General features: G+C 44.2%; 1 protein-coding gene and 1 long non-coding RNA gene across 5 annotated transcripts in view; one reads left to right on the top strand and one right to left on the bottom strand.

Moving 5' to 3' along the window:
- Positions 1-601, bottom strand: part of LOC114617294 — an 11,107-nt gene extending 10,506 nt beyond the window's left edge. For 2 of the 4 annotated variants that reach the window (XR_003710770.1, XR_003710771.1), the window contains exon 1: positions 148-586. This is a non-coding gene — a long non-coding RNA (uncharacterized LOC114617294). Of the gene's footprint in view, positions 1-147 lie in introns of all 4 variants that reach the window. The other 2 variants (XR_003710772.1, XR_003710773.1) reach the window with 2 other exon arrangements.
- The window catches only part of Rapgef4 (Rap guanine nucleotide exchange factor 4), a 285,390-nt gene that overhangs the window by 202,858 nt on the left and 68,360 nt on the right, over positions 1-14,172 (top strand). Inside the window, exons 7-10 of the mRNA XM_028762856.1 lie at positions 1,054-1,107; positions 1,407-1,513; positions 4,326-4,447; positions 6,064-6,247. Coding sequence (XP_028618689.1) covers positions 1,054-1,107; positions 1,407-1,513; positions 4,326-4,447; positions 6,064-6,247 — 467 coding nt within the window. The remainder of the gene's footprint in view (positions 1-1,053; positions 1,108-1,406; positions 1,514-4,325; positions 4,448-6,063; positions 6,248-14,172) is intronic.

Raw genomic sequence — 14,172 nt, 5'->3', positions numbered from 1 at the left:
TTACATGAGGCCTCCCACATCCTGAATCCTGTTGCTGACTCTTACTCTTCCTGCTGGTATTCTTGCCTGACATTCTCACGTTTTTTAAGAGAACCTCCCAGAAACATCAAGCCAAGTGTCCCCATTTTGATCCTTAGCCATACTCACATCACTCTTTTGCCATGTAATCCAGTAAACACAGGTCTTGGTGATAAAGACAGGTGCATCTTCGAGAAGCCAGTACTGTATAGAAGTAAAGAGCCCCAGCCTACTAAAGTTCCAAATAAACAGGATTCCACCACGCTTTTCGAAGTGTCTCAAACAGCCTTCCACCACCTTCGACCAGACACATTTGGAAAGGTCACTGCCAGATATGTGAGATGACAAAGATTAAGGGTTCCATGCTCTAGAAATTGAACTCCTCCCTAGATTCAGATGTATTACCCCATCTGAAGACTGTTTCTTACAAAGGGTGCTGTCTCAATCCTGGAGCTGGTCTGACTCCACATAGAACCTTGAAGGCTGCATAGCTTTCTCAGAAAAAGAGAAACGTACCAACTGCCTCCGTTGAGTTCTAGACTTGATCAGACAACACAAGAGAAAAGGGAACGGTTCAGCTCACTCCCACCTCAAATCACTCAATACTTTATCGGCAGCCAGGACGGGTCACTCAACCTCTGACTGTTTATCTTGTTTTGCTTCCTTCCCACTCTGATGTTTGTCAGGCTCTGACCAGCTGCCCTGTCCCTCCTCACCGAGCCCACAAACATCAGATCATCCCTGTTTCTTTGTTTTTCCTTTTTTTTTTTTTAACAATTTATATTTTAATGTTGGCAAACCGAATGATTTGGTTTGCCTTTTGAATGCCAGTGCATTCAAGTTCCCTCAGGCAGCTTCTCTCTCTCTCTCTCTCTCTCTCTCTCTCTCTCTCTCTCTCTCTCTCTCTCTCTCTTTTAAATTCTATTTTGAGTTTCATGGAAAAGAAAAAAGGTATTTCTTATTATCCCCAACCCATAATTTTCTTTACTGAACTTTTTGTTTAATTTCCTTTTGCTTTGACATTTTATTTTTCAGACACCTCTCATTGAACCTCACGTTCCTCTCCGTCCTGCTCACACCATTACCAAGGTAATGGGATGTAGGTGGGTTGATGAGCCGTCCAAGCTCCATTCTTACATAGTACTTGAGGTGGTTCCTGTGTCAGGGCTCCTCATGCGCACTTCCTGGAGTCAATAAATACGCAGCGTGGCTTGGTTCCCCACATAAAACAGTGACATGTCACACGAGTGAGCAATGTGTAATACGTATGAGTGAGTTGTGTTTTCCTATCCAGACTCTGATTAGACAGTGGTTTGAGAATTCACTGGGCTTATTTGCCTTCTATAAACTCTCCTTTTCCCCTCTCCTCCCATCTGATTAACACACAGGTCCCTTCAGAGAAGATCCTCAGAGCTGGAAAAATTTTACGAATTGCCATTCTCTCTCGAGCTCCCCACATGATAAGAGACCGAAAGTACCACCTAAAGACATACAGGTATGTCTGCTCACTCTAATGGCTCGGCCCCTCCAATTTACGCTTTATGAAAGTAGAAGAGAGCCCCTTTTATAAGGTTCCCAGGATCCAGCCTAAACCTGGTTTAACCTCAGAATTACAGGCAAGTCACTCCTTAGCTAGTTTGAACAGGCATGAACAAAGAGGAGGACCTGTTGTGTGTGTTTGCCAGCATCATTCAGTGGACCTACTAAGTTCAGCTAACATTCACACAGGCCTTACTTCTGCTCCACTGATTTCTGTATGTGATCCACCACATCCCTGCCAGAAAGGTACGCCTAGGTCTGTGTTCATTTCTCAGATGATAAAACTGACCCTGGGTGAAGAGATTAAATAGTTTCCCTTCAGTAAATCTTACATCTAGTGAGTGCACAAGCAAGATTTAAACTAAGTGGATGATTGCCAAATTCAGAGGGTTTATTTTTTTAAGTCATAGTGTTGCAGGTCCTGATAAGGGAACAAAACACACAAGTCTCTTATGGAATGTGTTTCTAGTAAAGTTTTACTTTAGTTAGATACTTAACCCAGGAAAGGGGGTGTATTCTTGCTGAATCCAGAGGAGGATATTGAGTATCCTGTTCTATCACTGAACCTGGACCTCGATTTGGCATTCAGCAAGCCCTTGGGATGCCCTGCCTCTGCCTGTCACAGTACTGGAGTGACAGGCATGCACCTGGCCACCCCCAGCTTTTTATTCTGGGAATTCAGACTCAAGTCCTCAGGCTCGTGCCATTAGTCACTGTTCCCCAGCCCTGTGTGCTCACTAGCTGACTATTTTCAGAAATTACACCTGTAAGTCTCGTTCTGTGGCCCAGTAAGTTAATCTGACTGGACTCTGTGGCTCACCTACACTTTTACAGTTCTAAGGAGGGTCACGATTTAGAATAAGGCCAAAGAAAACTAAAACATGTGCCACGCGTCCCTGAGTCCAGCCCTTCAGTCCTTTGGCTCTGGCTTTAAATTGACTTCAAGATCTCACATGGCTGAAAAAAATCTTTTTCTTTGAATAATTCAATTATTTTCCTCCCATAAGATGTGAGTAAGGTCCCCCAGCTATTGACTTGTATTAGAGAAATTCCATTAAATATGTCATGCTTGGTGACAAATACTGGAAACTGGAAGTCAGAAACTGAAATCTTCCTTACGCCATCCTGCTGAGATTTAAACCCTGACATGGAGGTGTTATATCTGCCCCACACCCTATGACACAAATTAATGATCTGCTGGTGATGACCAGAGGACTTCACTGGAAGCTCCACCTTCTCTCTCCCTCCTGCTCCTTGTCCTATTATATGATTGCTTCAGTGTCGGAGAGTTGAGGCCCCCCCAGACTCAGTGTTACCCCCAATGACCACTATGCTTCGGGTCGACGGTTAGTTCTGAAGTGTGAGTGTCGTTTAGTGGAAAAGACACCAAGGGCTCTACTGTGTGTCCTGTTATGTATTCTGGCTCCAAAGTCCGATGTCTTTCCTAGAAACTCGACACTCTGAGTCCTTTCTGCTGCTTGGGCTCTCTTCTTTTTCTTTTTCTCTTTTTTAACTTTAAGAGTAATCATTGGATTAAAAGCCAAATAAAATTATTTCTATACTTTTATAAGAAATTTTCCACTAATAAATAACCAAATTGTAAAATAAATACATGTTCATTTTATATGCTTAGTTCAGAGGTATATGGTTAGTTCAGAGTGAAGGTGTAGGTGTTCTCTTCATCCCTTGTTAGGTGATAGATGGGTGTAGACAGACCTCAGCAGCCCTCTCTGGCTTGGGGTCAGCACATCCCAGGAACTCTCATAGATTTTAAAGATTCTAGAATATTGGAACTAGAGAAGGCCTCCAAGTCCCTCACCTGTCCTTCCTTTCTCTTACAGAGAAGAGAACAGAAGCAGAGAGCTGGCCAAAGTCACATAGCTAATGAATAGCAAACTTGCTGTTCTACCTCATAGCTTCTCTGCTTCAAGATATTTTCTCAAGCTGGCCTAGGGCAGGGAACCTACTTCAGTTTATCATAGAATGCTTTAGGTTTGCCTAGTCACTGCTCATTCCCAGAGGTGATCTCATTCTTAGCATACAAAGAGAGGCAACCAGTAAGTCAGGCCCAGCTGCATGCCACCAGCTGCTCTGAGCCTCCCTGCCCTGTTCTACTGTCCCTTGGGATCTGTCCCTAGGACTTCAAGAGTCCACTTTCTCCCTTGTACACACACACACACACACACACACACAAATGGAACACCTACTCTATTTTCTCATCCCATTAAGAGTTTACTAATATGTAAGTGTATAGTTGTGTATTTCCTAACTAACATACATAGTTTGTCTACCTAGACCAACTTTAGGACTAACACATAAATATACAGGGAACACTTGGTGTTGTCAGATGACAGATTCTGTAAATGTACATGTCAAGGCTGATTACACAGAACTTTCTTTGGAGAGATTTGCATTGCTAATTGCTTATTTTTCCTAAAAGCCCTCACACTGAGTTGTTCTGGGACCAGCTCATAGTGATAGACTTAGAAGGAAGGATAATACTTTCCCTCTACCAGCCCATTGAGTAGCCTGGTGCTTTGTGTTATAGTATTTTATTTACATGATCCTGCTTAGAAGAGGTAAGAGCCTAAGGCTATATATCTATAGTGCTTTCCTTGCCTTGGACTCCTCTTATGGTACCACACTCTTGGGAAGGTTCTCCTCTTGAAGATCTCTCTCTCTCTTTCTCTCTCTCTCTCTCTCTCTCTCTCTCTCTCTCTCTCTGAAAAAGTATGGCTTTCTTATCTTCCGTGTCTCATCTCCTTTAGACAATGCTGTGTTGGCACTGAGTTGGTAGACTGGATGATACAGCAGACATCCTGTGTTCACTCCCGGACTCAAGCTGTTGGCATGTGGCAAGTCTTGCTGGAAGATGGTGTCCTCAACCACGGTAAGACGAGCCATAGGCTTTGGAAAATTCTCAAGAAATGCAAAGCATATTTCCCTGGGTAAGCTATTGCTGAATTCCCGAATGGGCAAGAAAGAATTACGATCCCGTTAAAGAACCACCAAGCTAGCATCTTCATTTAGTAATACAAATGCAGCCAGCGGATGCTATTGATTGCTATGTTCCACATTGTACCTTCCTAACTTCCGAGAATGAAGGAAAGGAAAATGAAATTGCAACCGGAGTGCATCAGCTCCAATTATGTTTATTAGTTTGCATTCATGGTTCATTGATAGTGTGATTATACTCCAAGCATTGCATAGCGGTCCTGATGCAGGGGCAGAGTGAGAGAGCAATGAAATGTGTGGCCGGGCTGATGACATGAGAGTCAGTAATGAATTCAGACACTGCCTTTTAACTGTGCCACTGTCTGGGAGAGCCAATTTGTATACCGGCAGGATGACCATATTTAAAATCAGAGCTGTGCTCTGCAATTGCTGTCTCCAGTCACCGAGGCAGCTCTTGCTGAACAGAAGAGCTATCCGGGGGCTGGCGGGCGCCTGTCACTGAACTGCTAACACCACTTGTTTAAGACTACTTTTCTAAACATGAAAATATTCAAATCATCCATTTCACTCTCCGACACCTGGGAACGTGGGAATAATAATTTTGCTTGAGTTTCTCAGACTTTAATGTGCACGCCAATCACCTGGGGCTCTTGTTGAAATGCAGATTCCAACTTTGCGGGTCTGGGACGGAATCTAAGCACATTGTTTTGCAAGAAGTACCCATGTGTTGCTGTTGCCCCTGCCGCCACTGCCGCCCAACACCACTGTTGCCATCTCTGTTTTGGGGATTGGGAAAGGTCTACCAATGTTCTTTGTCTTTTTAACATATTGACAACCCATGCTAGAAAGGGACTAAATGGCGTTCAGACATTTAGACGAGGGGTTCTACCCTAGTTCACCCTCTTTTTCTAACAAAGACCTAGATCTTGTTGTTTGTTGATCACTTGGTTAATATGTGTGAGTTCCTGGGTTTGAGTCCTCAGCTTTGCCAAAAGAAAGGAAGGAGCATTTCTCTGCAAGAAAATGACCAAAATTTTCTTCAAGGAGTCTTCGGCCTAGAAGCATGGTCTAGTTGGCTCTGTTCATATCACTAATTAATATTTTTGTAACTGTCCCTCTCCAAGTGGGGTGAGAATTATATCTAACGGCATATAGAAATTCCATATAGAGTTCTGACTTCCCAAAGGAATGTCTCCTGTAAGACTGTCCTCTCCAACTAGCATTCTCTGACAGGAATTTTCCAGTTTGGGACACATACCCTACACTGTAGAAAAGCCCACCGAGGCATAGCATGCTCATTCTGTGTAAAAGCTGGCAGGTGCTCAGCAGGAGGCCCAGAAAGTCAAAATTGGGCGGTTCCAAGCGGCTATGGCTGGAATGACTGCAGATGGCATGGCTTCACTCCCGGCTGCCCCGCCTGGGTGAGGTGGAGTTTGAAGGACTCAGACTCTCTGCTGTTTAACTGCACGGCTCTTTCACCGGACTCCTGGCAGGGAACTGTGGGACAGGGCTTCGAGCCCCAGCTGACCCTTGCCTCCATGTTTCCCACAGTGGATCAGGAGCGCCATTTCCAAGACAAATATTTATTTTATCGATTCCTGGATGACGAGCATGAGGATGCCCCTCTGCCTACTGAGGAAGAGAAGAAGGAGTGTGATGAGGAGCTCCAGGACACCATGCTGCTGCTGTCACAGATGGGCCCCGACGCCCACATGAGAATGATCCTGCGAAAACCGTAAGTGAGATCCCGCAACAGCTCATCTGGCTGTCCCAGGCTGCTGCAGACACACTGGGGAGGGAACACAAAGCAGCAAGAGTCCTGGCCTCCCTGCACGTCAGAGAGACAGCAAAGGGGAGATACTGCAGTGGTACTTGACTCTATTACATTTTTAGCTTGGACCCCCAAAACTCCACTTTCCCATCATGTGAGTTTCAATAATAGATCTTTAGCAGCTGGCTCAGGATATCAAACTGGAGTTCCCATATTAAATAACCTTTGGCCAATGGCAAACAGAAACTGGTCTGCTTCTAGGCTAGACTGAGCCAGCCCCTTTCTTCATAGTGCTAGAGGCAAAAGTCCTCAGAAGCAAAGCTCTCATACCTGTGTCACATACATACATACATACATACATACATACATACATACATACATACATCTTCCCACCCATTGTCTCATCTATCTTTCTATTCACCCATCCACCCACCCACCCATTCACCCATTCACCCATCCACCCATCCATCCATCCATCCATCCATCCATCCACCCATCCATCCATCTATCCTTTTGATAACCCCCTTAAGACCTCCATTCAGTCAATGAGGCAGCTGGAAACTCCTTTGTCTGTCACAGCTGACCACAACCTGACATTGACAACCTTGAGATATTTAATTAGGAAAAGCCTGTCAAGGTCCTGTTAGATGCTAGGCATTTCACTGATTGCTCCAGGGCATGCAAACTATGGCTGCTGCCATGCTTTTCTGCTTAGGGAGACCTTTGAAGTAGTGATGGCTTAGGACTAGACTGGGAAGCCCCACATCCAGGCTCATCTTCTCATGCTGGAACTAAAACCTCCCTCCGCCATACAACCAGTGCCAGGCAGCTACGGATGTCAACTCTGAGTCTGGGGCTTAGCCGACCTTTTATCATCAGGTCTCCGTAAGAACATTCAATTTTATGTCTGCTATGTCCACTGGGCACTTTCCAAGAGAGAGCCATCCCTCAGACAGACTTCCCCAGCTTCTGCTCCTCGGACCAATTTACAATAGCCTCTGAGTATAGCTTTACCTCCTCCCCCCAGGACTCTTTGCCTTTCACTGGCCCATACTCCAGGCTGCACGGGCTTTTTTTTTTTAAACACATGTCATTTTGTCACACCATGTCCTCTTTGTCCAAAGTCTCTCTTGGGGCTTAATCTCCCACACAGAGCATTTCAAAGGCCTTTTCCCTCGTCCCAGCCAGTCCTATCATCCTTAACTCTAGAACCATGGCTTTCAGCTCGTTCAGACTCAATACCCTCTCTTCAAACAGATATTTAATAGAAGATTCCAAAATATCAAATAGAAAAGCCAGAGCTTCTCTGACCCAAGCAGGAGTAGGGTCCAAGGAACCTGCCCAGCCAATTTATGCTCTGTCTGCCCTGAAAGATCATGGGGAGGGTGGCTGAGGACATAAGAATTCCCTGGGGCTTTGGAACTCAAATGAATGATGCCATCAGAAACTACACTGTCTCTCCAGTCAGACTGCCTCCCTTTCTCTTGACCCATTTGCTCATCCACCGACCTGTCCTTCCTCATCATTTCCTGGGTCAATCCCCTTTTTGCTAGTTCCTTACTGTCACGGTCATCACAACCACTGTCATTGGGTGGATGTGAGTCTGGCTGAGACGACTCTAAGGCACTTGGAAATGTATGGAGGTGTTCAGGTTGTCAGAATTCATGAGTGGACACCAGGGTGTTGGCATCTACTGGGGAGAGGTGAAGACCAAGGGATACTAAAGGCATTCAATGTCAGGGGGGCTGCCACATGTGTCCTGCACACAGCTCTCTCCTGCTGGCAGGCAGCTAAAAGCTGAGGGTCTGTGAAAGGCAACCAGACAATGGCACGTTTCTTCATTAACTCCCCATTATTTACCAGTAATTGTTGACTACCTAGCTTGTTCTGGATACTGTGGAATTAAGTTAAGTAGAAACAAGGGGCTTGTTCCTTCTTTCTGGAGCTCTGGGTGAGCAGAAGATAGTTCTCAAGACCTAAGAGCAATAATTCAATCAGGAGTGTACTGACTGCATCCTATCATAGGCAAGGTAGTGTGTGTTAGCATCCTATTCTGTGAAGAGAGGAGTTGCTCTTCTGTGGAATAGTCAGGCTATGTCCCCAACAAGGAAGGCATCAGGAAGCATTTGCAAGTGAGTGAGTGGGTGAGTTCACAGCCTCTGCCAATCCTTCCTCAGCTCTTCCTCACTTCAAAGAGACAGAAATGCCTTTGGATTCACTAACATTTTTGAACACTTACCAAGTAGATTAAAATATAAAAAGGTTAAGCAGTTCATTTGTTGTAATCCAATGAGAAAAGCACTGGCAAATTAGATTCAAATGGGGCAGTCCTTTATTGAGTTCCTGCTGTATACTCCAGAGACTTCATGGTTAGGCAGACATTTATTGAGTACCTGCTGTATGCTCTAGACCTCATGACTAGGTTTCATGAGTCATCCATAGAAATAGGATCCTCTGGGGTGGGGGTTTAGAACTTGTCCAACATGTATGAGTGAAGCCATGGGTTTGATTCCCAGCACCCCCAAAGAGAGGTGGTACTGCCTCCATTTTTACCCACACTGATGAATTTAAGTGAACTCTAGAAACCCAAATCTTCAAAGAAAGTCTTTTTCCCAGTTGACCTCTGGCTATTGAATGCCGGGTCTTCACTTGGTGTTGTGGCTCAGGCCTGGGCTCAGGCACTTTAGCAACCAAAGCAGGAAGATTTGGAGCTTCAGGCTATCCAGGGTAACACAGCAAGTTCAGGCTGGTTTGGATTAGATATGGAGGTCCTGTCTCCAAACAAACAAATGAAAAACAAGATAAAGATCCACTGATGTTTTTCGATGTATCCTCTGGGGATTTTCTTCCTATTTCCCCATTTTTATATTTAAAAAAATGGCAAATACTGGGATTGAGCTGCCAATGCTGCTTTTGGCTTATAGATTTTCCTCCTATTTTAATGGCAGTCCCTAAGAGATGGAAGAGTGAAACTAAGGAATCTAGTTTTATGAGACAGACACTCAAGTTCTACACACACACACACACACACACACACACACACACACACACACATACACACACTCCCCCACCTCTACTTCTCTACTTTTTAGTTGGTTATCTTCCAATTTTCTAGCACTCTTTAGAGGTATCACTTGACTATGTAAGAGGAAAGGAAAGAAGCCGGTTTGGCCAAGAATCACCTGCAGCACTTCTGTTCACGCAGGAGAGGGGGGAACTGAGGAAGCACTTCGCTCTTGGAGACGGTGGCCAAGTCCATAGGTCCTGGGGAGACTGGCCCCTCACTACCTAAACTGCGGAGTCACAGAGAAGTGTGGGACCACGGCATACGCTGGCTCCATGTCAGCTGGGCCAAGACCCCCGGTTTTTGGACTCAGCACAGCTGCATTTATAATAGTCACCACTGCCAGAGAGGTTGCAGAACTCTGATAATTACTGGGAAAGAAATAACACAATATTCTTTGATGAGAAGATTACTTTGAGAATTTGATTGTATAATGAAGATGTTGCTTTGAAAGGTACTTCCTATTGTTCGGAGTCTGAGACTTGCTAGCTAAAAAAAAAAAGTGTCACTTGTTTTGACAGGCTACTTAGAAAAATTCTCTGTTTATTACATTAACTGCAGCATTTTAACTGTCAAACTATGAAAGAGTGTTCTGCAGTTTAAAAAACAGAATACAGCTTCAGGGCCAGTTTTTTGGCACACTCTTGTTGCTATTGGTATTGAAAGAAAAAAAAACATACATTCTGAATGTGAAATTAGCTTTTTATGTGGTGGCAGACAGAGTGACTCACAATGCCCACCGTGGTTGCACAGGTGTGGACCTGGGTGGCATTTGGGGGGCAGATGCTACAGAACGGTGACAGGTTGATGGTGCTGTTGCTGTAGCGTTGAGACAGGGCCATCAAACACAAATGAACTCTCAGAGCTTATTGTTTTGACTTTGCTTTGTTTATAAATCTGAATGACTCTACACGCATAGATACAGCAGACTCTTACATGCAGAAGTGGGCAGTTGGGTATGTTTAAGCAAGCACTTTGGGTAGGAAGCCGTGGGCCCAAAGATACAGAGGTGACAAGGTAAATACAATATTGTATAAAGTAAAGCCAGCTGGATACAAAGAGGCATCCTGGAGACAGGATATTTCTGCACACAAGCATTCTAGCTCCTTCCATGGAGAGAGGAACATTGTGCCCCACACTTTAGAGGGGTCTCTCAGAGGCTTGCCCAGAGTGGGAGAGAAATGACGCTTGTATTTCTCAAATTGAATTCTAGGTCTACAATTCTGAAATTTCCTAAATCCTAGAAGCTTAAGGAGTTGGAAAGGGAAGAAGCCTATTGAGCCCAGAAAGAATGAAAAATAGCACAGAAAAATTAAGATTGTCATATTAAAAAAAAAATTTTTAGCAAGTTCTGGAGTCTTCCGAATGGGCCTGAAACTCATAAACTTTAACTCATTTGTTTTATGTGGTCAGTGAACGGTTTTAGCATGAGGCTACAAAGGAAATGAGTGCTGTAAGGAATCGCTGGGAAGAGTTGGGGAGTCATCTGCCACTGTCCCTCGATGGCTCTAATGCCCAGCAGCTCTGCTGACTGTGTGCTCTATACAGTCGTTGGAGGGCGCTCAAGAAGCTATATAATTTCTCTTAATTAACAAATTTCATCTTCTTAAATATTTTATTATTCTTGCCCTTCCCACAGTGCACCCTTCAATGTAGACCTTTCTCATTTTCTCCCTCCCTCCCTCTCTCCATGTGTGTGTGTTTCTCCGTGTGTGTGTGTGTGTGTTTCTCCGTGTGTGTGTGTGTCTGTGTGTGTCTGTGTGTGTGTGTTTTTCTCCGTGTGTGTGTGTGTGTGTGTGTGTGTGTACACATGTGTGTAATTGCCTCCAGAGGCCAGAAGAGGGCACTGGATTTTCCTCTGGGCTGCCCGATGTAGAGATTGAGACCTGAACTGGGGTCTTCTGGAAGAACAGGAAGCCCTCTTAACCACTGAGCCACCTCACCATCCTCATTTGCCTTTACTGCATCTTTATTTGTTCAGACTGGTTTTGAGGATGTGAGGTTTGAAATCATGATCTGTTTAGGAAGGTCCCTTTACTCTGGAGATCTCAGGAGTGTACACCATCAGGCAGTCCATCCTTACATGACGGTCAGAGGAAAGAAGCCTGAGTGCAGGAGCTAAAGCTAGGAAACAGGGCTGCTCGGTGGACCTTCCCACAGTGCACCACTCATCGCGGACCCTCCCACAGTGCACCATTCAAATCGGACCTTCCCACAGTGCACCACTCAATGAGGACCTTCCCACAGCGCACCTTCAATGTGGACCCTCCCAGAGTGCACTGCTCATCGCAGACCCTCCCACTGTGCACCTCTCAGTACTCAGCAAACTGCCACTGTTCTCACTCCAAAGGTTGCTACGTCCTCATTGAAAGCTGAGAAAATGTACCTGTATAAGTGATTCTACTAAGTGAATCATTTCTTGACTTTAGAATTACATCTTCCCTATAAAAGCAGTGTACCATGTGCGGCTCATGTCTGCATACCCAAGAAAGCGCACAGAATTGCTGTCATCATGATTCAGGCTCGGGGTAGTGGTGCTATTAGCTAATACACACACTTTAGGGTTCCCGGTAAGATTAGTTCAAGGTTTTAATACTTCAAGTCAATCTATTTTAATATTTTACTTTTAATGTACTTTAATGACTTCAAGTCAATCTATTTGTTGTAGAAAATTTGAAAACTGCTAGGAGGAGTTTCAGAAGAATGCATACCACATGCGCCCTATCTCCAGATATATCATTACTATTAACATTTTGGTAGCTAGCTCTCTGGTGATTTTCAAGGTTTTTTTTTTTCCTACAATTGATGGCATGAGGCTCTCTAAGGCTGGAGTCTTAAGGAGGTGTGGAACATGCTGTCTAACTGAATGTTCCTGCATGCATTCACTTTGGGATGCATGGATGTGTGGGTTGATTCTCTGCTTCTTAAGGGCCGCGAAGGCCCTCAGTGCTCTTTTTCCCAAAACAGAGAAGGAGCTTTTAGCTGGACAGGGGCCCAAGCATGGAGTGGACCAGAATCATACTGGGAAAGTAAAGAGCTGCTTGACACTGAAGGAGTACCCAGACCCAGAGTAGAGTTACGTCAGGGGTCAGATGAGGGGAGGCCAGCTATGCCATCTTTGGGCATTAGAAAAAAATGTAGTCATTTTGAGGCACCGTGGAAGAGCAGGAAGAGATGTGAATGGTCAGATGTGCAGTACATTGATCTCTGAAGCTGCATTCTCCGATGATTGTAGAGAATGGGCTACAGAGGCCAAGACGACAAACAGCTAGAATAAAATTAATGGGTTTTGGAGAATTTAATGATACCATTTGAAATACATGCATGCAATCCAAGAGCCCACTAAATAACTTGTCAGTAATACAGAGTATGAGAGCCAGGATTCTATTCTCACAGATTTGCCATTAACACATCCAACATCTCTCGGGTCCAAATCTCAAAGAATTTAATAATGCCTGCTAACCCGCTCCCTGCTTTCCAAGGGCTTGTAAATGGAAACACAAATGCAATTGTATTTAATGATAGGCAGCATTTATTAAGTGCATGTGTGCTAGCACTGGGCTAAATAACTCCTTAATTCGATTCTCTCAACCAACCATGAGGTAGTTAGCACACTTCCCACCTTGTATGTTAGGAAGCAGAAGCTTAGGCAAAGTCAGTTGCCTGTGGTTATCCAGATGATGGTGGGCTCAGAATTTGATCCAGATGGCTAACTCTGGAGCTGTGTTCCACCTGCCATGGTCCTGAAGGGACTAGGAATAACTTTCTAGGTTATGTTTGGGGCATTGATGAAGAAAGATGTCATGGAAATGAGACTTTTAAAGTATTTATTACAAGATTACCTCATATCATTAGATCATTCTATACATCTGGAATAGGAGCATAATACATTCAATATGTTATTACCATATAGAACAGAGCATAAGAGTTCATTCACTGTAGAGAGAGTGCTCTCCTTTGAGAGGTTCCAATGATTCCTTAGGCTCTGATATAATGGAGATTGTTCTTTCCTTTTAAGCTTCTGGAGCCTATAGTTCTCTTACATGGATCTCAACATGACAACTCTGTGTTGTCACTAGCAGAGTCCACGTGGTTGTAACATTGTCAAAACTGACTCTACAGAAATGAAACATTTTATGATTAGTGTCTTCAGATTAAATATAGGATGCCTAATTAAACTGAGATTTTAGGTAAACAAGACTCTCTTAAAACTATGTATGTTTCATGTATTCTTTTTGAGGGTGCGTTTCACTATGTAAAGCCACCAGGATGGCTTCAAATTTACAGATACCTGCCTGGCTCTGTCTCTGGAGTGCTGGGACTAATAGGTTATACAACCACACCTGGCTCTCATGCGTCATTTTATTGCTAAAACTGGTCCCTAGCTTGGGGTTATTAATAATTGGCTTGTCTTCACAGCTGTGTAGAAGAGGTGCTGGAAAACTTGGGTAAGGAGACAAACCACGGCTGGGAGGAGCCACCTTACTCCACCAGAACCACACACAAAACGTAGTGACTCATATTTGAATAGCACTACGTGGTTTACACGGTGACCTCACATCCTTCGACTCTGAAGCATTAGATAGCACTTTAAACTTTACATGGCTAATTATAACTTTCTGTGTTCAGAAGAAGACATTGGGTTAAGTAGATGTCAAATGATTTTCTTCTTGTTGCGATATTCTTTCCTTCATGCTAAGTTGCTTCACTTTTTTTTTTCTAGTGGAGGTAGTGAGTTACAATGAGATGGCTAAGTAAGAGGAGAAGGTGGGGAAGAGGAGAAGGAGGAAGAGGAGGAGGAAGAGGAGGAGGAAGAGGAGGAGGA

Source organism: Grammomys surdaster, unplaced genomic scaffold (genome assembly GCF_004785775.1).
Source record: "Grammomys surdaster isolate TR1022 unplaced genomic scaffold, NIH_TR_1.0 136, whole genome shotgun sequence".
Classification (NCBI taxonomy): Eukaryota; Metazoa; Chordata; class Mammalia; order Rodentia; family Muridae; genus Grammomys; species Grammomys surdaster.
The sequence above is the reverse complement of the archived record's forward strand: the minus strand, read 5'-3'. Positions and strand labels throughout refer to the sequence as shown.